General features: G+C 54.6%; 1 protein-coding gene across 2 annotated transcripts; it reads left to right on the top strand.

Moving 5' to 3' along the window:
- The first annotated feature begins 60 nt into the window (after window positions 1-60).
- Window positions 61-9109, top strand: SRM (spermidine synthase). 2 transcript variants are annotated; one of them, XM_059716879.1, is made up of 8 exons: window positions 3318-3545; window positions 3641-3761; window positions 3850-3942; window positions 4524-4677; window positions 5383-5466; window positions 7053-7198; window positions 8104-8226; window positions 8752-9109. In XM_059716879.1, the coding sequence occupies exons 1-8, from the start codon at window positions 3385-3387 to the stop codon at window positions 8857-8859; spliced, it is 990 nt and encodes a 329-aa protein (XP_059572862.1). In that variant the 5' UTR covers window positions 3318-3384; the 3' UTR covers window positions 8860-9109. The 2 variants fall into 2 exon arrangements, with proteins under 2 accessions (XP_059572863.1, XP_059572862.1); XM_059716880.1 differs by lacking the exons at window positions 7053-7198; window positions 8104-8226; window positions 8752-9109 and adding an exon at window positions 6065-7045 and having other exon boundaries at window positions 61-3545; window positions 3847-3942.
- The last annotated feature ends 1629 nt before the right edge of the window (window positions 9110-10738 follow it).

Below are 10738 nucleotides of genomic sequence, written 5' to 3'. Positions count from 1 at the left end.
ATAGTGTATCTGGAGTCCTTAAGCTCCATTGCAGGCTAAGCCCGTTCTCAGCCTGTGCTGTAGGGAAAAGCAGACTCCATTGTCTTGGATGGACATGGGACAAACATGGCAGGTGTCTGGCTTGGCAGACATACCGCACCGTGTCTGAGAAGCAAGTAGGGCCACAGCTCCTGAGTACCATAGATATTGTGCACCCACAGAACTGCCCATCCTGCCTCCTCTTTACAATACAGTAATGCAGACAATGTATTTGGTTCCCAAGCAGTAATCTCATGTGTTCTGTAAGAGAGGAAAGAATGCAAGTACTTTTGAACTGAAAATCAGCAGTAGCTGCTTTGCCCAAACAGTACAGAGGTGATGCACAGACTTGCTGAGAGCAACGTAACTAGGTTAAAATGGTTGGAACGGACCAAAGAAGGAATCGACTTGGCAGTCTCACCCCCACTACTTGGTACTTCTATCTGCGACCTCAACCCTTGTTCCAAATGCTAATGACTGGAGGCTTGTGATGACCTTGAGACAGGTATGTAGCCTCAGTTGCAACTGAAGCACAGAGCCAGCGTGACTTAGCTAACTTGCAGGTAGGGCTGGCACTGAAACCCAGATCTCTGGAGACGTTCCTACCATCCAAGCCTTTGTGCTCAGATCTGCATAGTCTTATTTTATCCACCCTTTTGTGCTTGTGGAGCTTGACCTGTTAACAAGGGCAGGGTGATAGAAACTGAGTAAATTCAAAAAGTCCCTTTCAGTGCTCTAAAATATGGGGCACTTGTACTCCAAGAGCTTCAGCTCACAAGAGTGCCCATCTCTTCTGCTTATTTCCAGGCCTGTTTTTGGTTTATTTTTTGATCTGGGTTATTTTGGGGGGGGTGTAAGTGTAGGAGTTTTGCCATGAATAGTGTCAGCCAAGTTGCACTGTGGAGCATCGCAGCTCTGTCCTTTCCTACTCCTAAAATTCATTTGTACAGAAGAACATTATATGCCTGCAGTGTCTCTTTGAAGAGAGGTAATTGGAAAGCAATTTTCCTTATGAATATTATGTGCCATTCCCACAGCCCACTTTCAACAGTCGCTGCTGCTGTCAATTGCAATTTCCTTTCAGCTTTGCCACCTCTGCTATCTTTTTTAATTGAGGTAGCAGTGACTTTATTGAGAGCTCCATTGGCTGCGGAGATTAAAAAATCCTGGGGTTTCTATGGCCTCTCTTCCCTCATTTAGAAGTGTATACAATGTAACGTTTTCAAAGGTGCTCTTAATTTTCTTCCTTTTTCCCCTTTTTGAATTGGGGCTTGCTGCCTCGGGTTTTAAAAAACGTTCTTAATGAAGATGACTGGCAAATCTATGCATGTTCTTTCTGTCTACCGATGCGCAATTACAGCTGTCATTCAGGTGCAGTGATATGCTGCAGTCCTGTAATGCATAAAAACCACCCAAGAAAAACATTTTGGCCTAAAAACTCAGTTTTGATAACTGCTCTTTTTGTGTGGCTTTTCAGCCTGTTCTTTGAAATTTTGTGCCCAGTGTTTTATAACGATTTTGGATGTGTTCCAGGGCACATTATCAGCAGAATGGAAATTACTTTCCTAGCATCTTGGCATTGAAACATAAATTAATTTAAAAAAAATGGGGTGTGATTTGGGATGCTTTAGTTAATGTGCCTTTAAATGGCTCTGATTTTCTGAAAATTAGGCCCCTCTAAGGTGTGTCCAGTCAGTCACTCAAATTCATTAGTCATATCTTCTCAATCAACATGTTAATTACTGTGCAGTAATTACCTCTTTCTTAGCAACTCAGAAGCGATTTGATCTTTTGGTAAAGAGAACAGCTAACCTTTTGAATTTAAGTATGGTTGCCTCCCTTGTTGAAATGTGTGCGCCAGTTGTGTCATGCTTAATAGTTTTCATAAAGAATTGTTTTAGTAGAGCACTTATAAACACCCATTTTGCTTTACAGGAACATAGCACTAGAAAGCAAACTAGTAGCTCTAAGCATCTCTGGATGAAAGTGGTGTATGGATTATCTCTTGATCTTTCTGTTAGGCCTCCAGTCTCCAAGAGGATTGGATTTTGTGCAACCCAGGATCTCTTGAGCAAATATTGGCAAGATTTCATAGAAGCAGGCTGCTGTCATTCCCCAGTTTGACCTGTGGCAGGTTGATGGTGGTTTTCTGTAGAGTTTAAATGGTGGCTTGTATGGGCTAGTTTGGATAGGGATGATATTGTCCCAGACAAGGGGCTGTACTAGACCCTCGGCGGTCCCTTCCAGCCCTGCTTCTCTGCGACTCTGGCCTGTCCGGTGTGACCAGCGCTTAAGGAAGCCGGCTGGGAGGACAGTCACTCGCCCAAGTAAGTTACTAGGCAGCACATGTACCTGGTGCAGAATCGGGCCATCTTTTTTTGCGGGGAGGTGCTCTGCACACCAGCTTTATGTCGAAACTTCTTTCCAGATCCTGTCTAGTCGTACATTAGAGCATCCTGATCATCAGGATAATTGACCTGTTGGAGCTATTCTTGCCTTTCATTTTTTAAACAATTTATTCCAGATGATAGGAGCAGCATTCATAGTGCAACCGGGGCTGAGTTGAAGACCGAGACCAGTATTGTCTATGAGCGGATACAGGCAGGTCACTACGAAATCTTCCCAACCCGGTCGGGGGGCCGAGGGGAGGAGCCGTGCCGAATCCTCCGCAGTTGCCGATATTCAGTTCTCTTCCCGGTGTCTTGTCCTTCGTCACGGCCGACCGAGCGCAGCGCTCGGTGCCTCTCCACCCCGCTGCTCTCCCACCTGGCCCCGGCTCCACTTCCTCCGTCAGAAGGAGGGAGTGGGGGTCGCAAACTTGTGCTCCCTCTCGGTGCAGCTGGTTGCGCTAGTCCGCCAATGCGCATCTACCCTGCCGTAGGCCGGAGAGGTCTCCACAAAGCTGACGCCTGCCCGGGACTCGAGCTGTCTGGGGGTGGCCTTGCCCTGTGCCCTCCCAACCCGGAGGCTAGGGGGGGAAAGGAGGATCCTCCAGCCCAGCAGCCAGGACAGGTTCGTCCCCTGCGGCCCGTGTCCAGAAACGTGGCACTGCTGCTCCCCGGCGTCCGCAGCATCCCCGGGCCCGCCCCCCGGCCGCCTTTGTGCGCCGAGCCCCGCCCCCCGGCCGCAGGCCCCGCCCCCCGGCGGCCGGCTCTCGCTGGCGCGCCCCCACGTGGCCCCCACGGCGCGGGCCGTACTAACATGCTGGCGCGGCTCAGCGAGGCTGCGCCGACCGCGGGCCAATGGCGAGGCCGCCGGGGGGCGGGCGCTCGACGCGCATTGGCCGCGGGCGGCCGGCGCGGCGCGTCATTGGGCCCCAGGGCCGGGTCGGCTGCGCCGCGCGGGCAGGTGCGGCGGGGCCGCGGCATGGAGCCGGAGCGGCCGCAGCAGGCCCCGAGCGCCGCCATCCGCGAGGGCTGGTTCCGCGAGACCTGCAGCCTGTGGCCGGGCCAGGCCATGTCGCTGCAGGTGGACGAGCTGCTCTACGCCAAGCGCTCGCGCTTCCAGGAGATCCTCGTCTTCCGCAGGTGCCGGGCGCCAGGGGCCGGGCCGGGCCGGGGGGACGGGGCCGGGGCCGGGGACCGGGCCGGGGCGGCGCTCACGCCCTGCCTCGGCCCCGCAGCAAGACGTACGGCAACGTGCTGGTGCTGGACGGCGTGATCCAGTGCACGGAGCGCGACGAGTTCTCCTACCAGGAGATGATCGCCAACCTGCCGCTCTGCAGCCACCCCAGCCCCCGCAAGGTGAGCCCGCGCCCGCCCCCGCTCCTCCCCGCACCGCCCCGCTCCCCGCCGCCCCGACCCCGGCCACCTCCGCCTCCTTCCCCAGCAGGTGCTGATCATCGGCGGCGGGGACGGCGGGGTGCTGCGCGAGGTGGTGAAGCACCCGTCCGTGGAGTCGGTGGTGCAGTGCGAGATCGACGAGGTACGTGGCGCCGCGGGGGGAGGCTTCCCGCAGCTGCCGGAGGGAAGGGCTCTGGGCCCGGGCGGAGCCGAACGCGGCGGAGGGCAAAGAAGGCTTTGCGCTTGCACGGGGGTGAAGGGCTCAGGGGCAGGGATGGGATGGGATGGGATGGGAGCGTTTCTGGTGTAGCCGTGCCAGCAGGTTTTTTTTTCTAGGGTATTTCAAAACCTGCATCTGGGGTTGAGATCCACCTTTGCCAATGACACGGGAGGGGGGAGGAGAGCAGTCAGGGCTGTAACCTGATCCTTGCGGCTCCTCGTGGTGTCTCTGAAACGGTGCTGAATTCCCCTGGCTGGGCTTGGCACAGAGCAGAGCCCAGAGGCCTGGGGAAGGGCTGTCTGGTGCGCGCTGGCCGTAAGGCTGGAGACGGGCTGCTTTTGAGCACCTTGTGTTGGGGGCTGGAGCTGAGGGTGTGGAAGGAAATGATTCACCCAACCATCAGCTCCGGCTTTGCCCCGTGCTCGCGGAGAGACTGGCTCCGTGGTGGGTTAGTAAGGAGGCCACGTGCTTTACTGACACGCTGCCTCTGCTTGCGTTTGCAGGATGTGATTAAGGTGTCTAAGCAATACCTCCAGGGCATGGCGGTGGGGTACTCCAGCCCAAAGCTGACCCTGCGCATCGGTGATGGCTTTGAGTTCATGCAGCAGAACCAAGAAGCCTTTGATGTGATTATCACAGACTCCTCCGACCCTGTGGGTAAGATCCCAGATGACTCGTGGTGCCATCACACAGGCTCTCCGTCCTCCTCCTCAGGCCTGTCTGTCATCTCCTCTTGCGCCACCTCCAGGCAGTGCTCCTTTGTCACAGCTCTTCTCTGTCCTTTTCCACCCTGATGGCACAAGGCTTCTGCTGACTTTGGTTCCTCGGACGGGGAACGTACTGCGTGGGGCAAGTGCACACAAACGCTGGAGCTGTTCTTTCCTCTGTGTGTTCAGCCCCTGGGGTGTGGGATGGAGTATCAGAACACTTCATTTGCTGGACCAAGAATGAGACCTCCAGCCAGCTGTCCATCCTGACTCCCGCTCTGAGCACTGTCCCAGCGCCAGGAGCTGATCTCGGTGTCACCTGTAGTCACTCGCCAATTTTAGGATTGGAGGGATCCTCCCCACCTCCGCAGCGTTCCAGCCCTTGAAGCAGGCTCCCCCAGTTCCCTAAGAAGAGGGCTGGTATTGCACCATACACTGCCAAAATGATCCTCCTCTCCTCTCCTCTCCCACCCCACCCCAACCCACTTCCTCAAGGCAGCGTGCCAGGGTGCCTGCAGTTCAAAACCCTTTCCTTGCTGTAGGGTTGAGGCTTCACCCAGCACCAAATCTGGGGGTTCAGAAGCCAGCTAGGGCAGTCATGGATACACAGGGGGATAGTCAGGGCCATGAGTCATCTCTGACTTTTTGCCCCCAGGTCCTGCCGAGAGCTTGTTCAAAGAATCCTACTACGAGCTGATGAAGACAGCTCTGCGAAAGGATGGCATCCTCTGCTGCCAAGGTGAGACCAGGCAGGAGATTCCTCACCTGAATGGAAACCAGTCCGTGCGTAGCAAATCCATCACTGTGCAAATGGGGGGTTGGCTAGTGAGGGCACTGGCTTCTGGGGACACAGCTGCATGATGCTAGCAACGTGGAGCATAATCTGTGGCTCGTTGCTGGGATTAGAGGGAGTTTCATAGTAGTTTGGGGTCAGAAGGGACCTGAACAGATCATCTAGTCTGACCCTCAAAGCAGTTCTAAGCAGCAAGGTGCAGATCAGCTATTCCCTGGGTCTCAGTGGATCTCGGTCTGGTCTGGTTTTTCATGAAGCTACCAGCAGCCCAAATCCTTAGGTCTGATGCTCTCTGCAACAGTGACGGTCTGTTTAATGCCCCACCTGCTCCATAGTAAAGTGCCCTGCAGTCCTGTGTGTTTGTCTTTGCTACTGCTGGCACATGAGGCTAGGCTGTTATCCTCATCGTGGCAATGGGGGAATGGACTAAGCACCTTGCTTGTGGTCGCTCAGGAAGTCTGACGCAGCACAGTTGCAGCCAGGGGTCAGGTAGCTGTGAGAGCAGGGAAGGAAGCTCGGTGAACTGAGGTCCTGTTCTAACTAGGGTGACCATGTGGGGAACTTGGGACACTGCCGCTACCACTGGTATTACTGTTTGAGCAGGTAAGGAGTCAGTGGCTCATTAATAACCCATTCTTTTCTTCACAGGGGTTAACAATCCCACTTTCAATGGTTGTTCCACTAATCAAGCTAATCTACAAACACAGTTTTGCTGTCTGATAGGACTTTCTGTTTCATAACTCCTGCCACTGGGCCTCCTTACCCAGGATTCTTGTTTTAATTTTCAGTGGACTGGCCTTTGAAATCTGGGGCTATCCCAGCCAGTCCAAGACATATGGTCACCCTACTTGCTTGCAGACACATGGGGGGGGAGGAATGTGCTTTACTTTAAACTTGGCGCCCACACCAAACCCAACACACACCCAGAAAATGCAGCGCATTAGTTGGACCCGGCTTTCCCAATATCTATAAAAATTGGGCGTTTTAGTGGCGGGGTTTTGGCACTTGTATGTAGATTTGCTGCTTCAGATAAGCACCAAAAAGCCCCAGTGAAGCACCCGATCTATACAGACACTACAGAGTCGGGTCAAAGTAATGCGCTGCTGCTCCTGGTAAAGTGTGGGTTTTTGCGGGGGGCTTTTCCCCACTTCTGTCAGTGCAAATTATAACTGACTTGGCCTGGGCCTGTAGATCTTGTCCCCACTTGACTGAGGCTGTACCTTACATATGTTTTCATCACCAGCCACAGCCTCAGGGGGGGCAGCAAAGAGCCAAGGCTGGGGAGAGCTTTGTCCTGACACACTGGAAAACAACTTTCCATAACTCTGTGAAATGTCTTGGAGTCTGCCTGTGCCTTTGCGGTGCCCTTCCCCAGGACCTGCCTTTGGACCCCCAACAGCCTGGGTCTGCTGATGAAAATCGCAGGAGCAGTAACACTGTAAAGCGCAGAGCCCAGATGTCACCTTGATTCCTCTCAGCTCAAAGCTGGAGGTGGCGATGAGCTGCTCTGAGGTCCTTCTTTCCCTGCGTAGGCGAGTGCCAGTGGCTGCATCTGGATCTCATTAAGGAGATGCGTCAGTTCTGCAAGTCTCTGTTCCCTGTGGTGGAGTACGCCTATTGCACAATCCCTACCTACCCCAGCGGGCAGATTGGCTTCATGCTGTGCAGTAAGAATCCAGTGAGTATCTGAATTCCCCCTGCCACCTGCTCGTGTCACCCATGTGATGCTCAACCGTGGGCTTTGTCCTGTGCTGGCCACTACAAGTCCAGGGCCCAGCAGCTGTGATCCAGCGCTCTTGGCCCTGGCCCAGCACTGACAGCAGCATGACCGCACACTCTGGCACGTGCCAGCATTGGGACAGCAGGATAATGTTGAGTGTCTGGTATTACACAGGCTTCTTTTAGAGGCCCAGGCCAGACCCAGGAAGGCCACCCCAAGCAGTGAAGGGAGAGGCCAGTCTCCACAGCTCATTCAAGCCCTGCCCTTGATTGCTGGGTGTTACAATGAAGACCCTTGTGTGCCAGGAGACCAAATGCTTTGCAGGCATATCCCCAGTCACTGCATGTAAACAGCTGGGTTGGATTTGAACTGCTGACTTGGAAGGGAAAGGATATTTATCTATTACCAGGCCTTAATCCGCTGTGCTTTCCTCTGCCCTGCTGAACTACAGCTAGGCTGGCTGGGCCGTTTGGTTGGTTCACAGTTCCAAGCCGCATCTTTCTGCTGTGGTCAGCTTGTTTGAGGTGCTAGCAACATGCTGGGGAGATCGCAGAGGTGGATCCTGCCCTAAGGAGTCAAGAGCTTGATTCTCAGGGGCACAGTCATGTCGCAAAAGCTCCAGTTGATGCCAGCTCATGTGGGTGGTCCCTGGTCATGCAGGTTCCCCACATGGGCTCTGTGATGAAGGGGGAGTCACATGAATGTGGCTTCGCAAGACCCAGGCTGTTCGGGGCTGTGGCTGTGCCGGGCCTGCGGTCCCATGATGGAGAGGGGCACAAATAGAAACTGCACTGTGCTGTCGCTGTCCGCTCCCAGCAACTGCAGCACGAACTCCAGGGTGCAAGCTGGCTTGTTCTTTGCAGAACACAAACTTCCGGGATCCCGTGCAGCAGCTCTCGCAGCAGCAAGTGGAAGAGATGAGCCTCAAGTACTACAACTCAGACATCCACCGGGCTGCCTTCATCCTGCCTGAGTTTGCACGGAAGGTAAGCACAGCTGGGCTAGAGGGGCAGGACATGCCCCCGGCATGGTGCGTGGCTGCTGTTGAGGCCTAAGGGTTCCCCCTGCAGGGATGCTTTTGGCATCTACGTTGTGCAGCTCCCCATGGGAATGCCAGGGTCCTTGCTGGGCAGGGAATGCTCAGAGCCTGTTTGGGAACCTCCCTGTGCTCCAAAGCCCATGGAACTCGTCATGCTGGGAGAGCAGGCAATCAGGATGTCTGTCCCCTCTCGGTCCTTGGGGGAGCCTGCCTGAGTCAGGCTTGGGGCTCTTGGGGTTTAGGGGGGAATCTGTACCATGTCCATGCAGCACAGAGCACACCGAACTGCTTGGGGAGCGAGGCTGGAGCTACCCGTGAAGCTGGTGGCCCTGACCTGTGGGGGCAGAGGGGGATTCATGGACTCCACTGCCTTAGCAGTGCATTGAATAAATATGCTGCTCCTCAGTGTGTCACATTAGAGCCTTGGCCTTGGAGTCTGCCTGAGCAGGAATGTGCTTTTGATTCCCCCAAGTCTCTAGGACAGACCAGCTCTTCGCTAGAGACCCTGCACAAGGGGTTGGCTGGGCAGCAGATGCTGGCACGAGCCGAGGGCACGAGCATGGGAGTGGTGATGCTCTGAGATGAACATCCGCCCGCGCTGCCCAAGGGTTCGCCTATGTTTTGAACTGTCGGTGCTCCAAGTGTGCTGCCAGTCCTGAAGGTGCCGCTCCCCAGAAGGAGACGCCCTCAGTGCATCCCAGGAACCGGGGGCACCGCTGCATGCCTGCTGATGCTGTAACTGTGTCCAGCCACCCAGCCCAGTTCTAGTAGAGAGCAAAGCCTCTTGCTGTTTCTCTGGGCCCCAAACCGACTTGTTGCCTCCGGGCTGCCTGCAGGAGCTGAGCAACGTGTGAGGCTGGGATGCTGCTTCCTCCCTCGAGCTGGACCCCAGGATCTTCAGCGGTGCCGCACAAGGACTGTCCCAGCAGGCTACAGACTCTTCCCCGAGCCCTGGGATTTCACCCTTCGCCAGCCAACATTCCTTTTGACGACGCGTTCGAGATGGCAGGGCATGAGCCAGATGAGACTGTCGGTGCTCCAGCGGCTTGTTGCTCGGGGTCAAAACTGTTCTTTCCAGTACTGGGAATGTAAGATGTCTCCTCCCTCTGTTCCTGCTCTCTTCCCTTCCCCGGCCCTGCCCCCAGCTCACACCGTGTATTTATAACTGACATGTATTTCTGTCTAGCAATCTTCTGCCACTTGGGAACGGTCCAGACGGTTCACTAACCGCCTTAAGCACAGGGAAAGGGGTTTGTGTGAGGAGCCAGCCTGCTCTCTTTTCAGAGAGCTCTGCTGCTGAGATATTGTTACTGGTACCCGGCCCAAACTGTTGCTACACTCCCTTCTCCTGGGACTTCTGGTGCCCACTCCATGGTTTACTTGGCAGAGTTGCGCTTTGTCCAGTCTGTTGCCATTCACAATAGGTATCCCTCCAATCCTGGTGGAAAAGCAGTATTAAATACCAGCCCACTGGCTGGTAGCGAAGTTTAGTGATTTTTTTTTTTTTTTAATTGGTCAAAAATAGTGCCGAGGTACTAACAAGGGAGATGCCTGCTCTTAAACCTGCCATCGGACCAATTCCAAAGAATGTTCCTCCATCTGGCAAAAGGCGCTTTGATATAATATATAAATTATACACCTTAGATCCATTGCCTCATGCACAGCAGCCATGACTGAAGACAGGAGCCAGCCTCTCGCAACGGCCACTGCCTCTTAGCCATGGTTGGAAGACTTGGGCCCGGGGAGTTGTTGGTCTTTGGGGAGATGTGTTGGGACAAGGGAGTTCTTACCCAAGCTCCTCGGCTTCATGGTGTGTCCTTTGGGGTCGCACGGGCTCGGTTCCACCTCCTGGGTCCTCGTTCTGAGCTCTGCACTACCGCTGCACAGTCGGGATCCTCCCCCAGTACTGTCACCATGCGGTTGTTGCTCCCTTGCAGTCAATTAAACGGTTGGCTCTGGTTGGTAAGGTGACAATCTGGTGGGTCTGTGTGTTTCTTTGGTGGGAGCAGAGGCGTGGGTGTGTGTCCCCGACTGAGCCTGTCCAGATGGACTGGCTTCTCCCCACCCTCTGGCCTGCGGGAAGATTAAGCCGCATTGAAGATTCTCTGTAAAAGATGTAGATGCACGTTTTGTCACAAGCCTACTTCATACTAGTTCCAGCTCCGGTAGCCTGCGTTCCCCGGTCCAGTTACCCTGCTCCTCTCTATTTATAGGTCTACATCTCCAGGTGATGCAGCGGTACATCCTCTATAAGCGTGTATCACTTCTTCCCTATCAGCTAGAGCACCACGTTTTATTTTCTGCTATGCAAGTGCTCTTGGCTGCCCCTGGTGCAAGCTGCTGGTCAGGCCGAGTCCCTTGAGCAGGTACAGCCTTGAATGGCCGCTAGGTGGCATCTACAGAATCAGACACGGAGTCTGTGCTGCCAAGGGAGAGTTTGCTGCATTTGGGTTATGGTA

The sequence above is a fragment of the Alligator mississippiensis genome, chromosome 13, assembly GCF_030867095.1.
Source record: "Alligator mississippiensis isolate rAllMis1 chromosome 13, rAllMis1, whole genome shotgun sequence".
In the NCBI taxonomy this organism is placed as follows: Eukaryota; Metazoa; Chordata; order Crocodylia; family Alligatoridae; genus Alligator; species Alligator mississippiensis.
The sequence above is the reverse complement of the archived record's forward strand: the minus strand, read 5'-3'. Positions and strand labels throughout refer to the sequence as shown.

What these genes read in the sequence shown, in the direction of transcription:
- SRM (XM_059716880.1), top strand. Translation starts at nt 2,878, where the DNA reads ATGCGCATCTACCCTGCCGTAGGCCGGAGAGGTCTCCACAAAGCTGAC. An exon ending in GCCACCCCAGCCCCCGCAAG is followed by an intron (nt 3,762 to 3,846) that starts GTGAGCCCGCGC and finishes CTCCTTCCCCAG; the next exon opens with CAGGTGCTGATCATCGGCGG. An exon ending in AGACTCCTCCGACCCTGTGG is followed by an intron (nt 4,678 to 5,382) that starts GTAAGATCCCAG and finishes TTTTGCCCCCAG; the next exon opens with GTCCTGCCGAGAGCTTGTTC.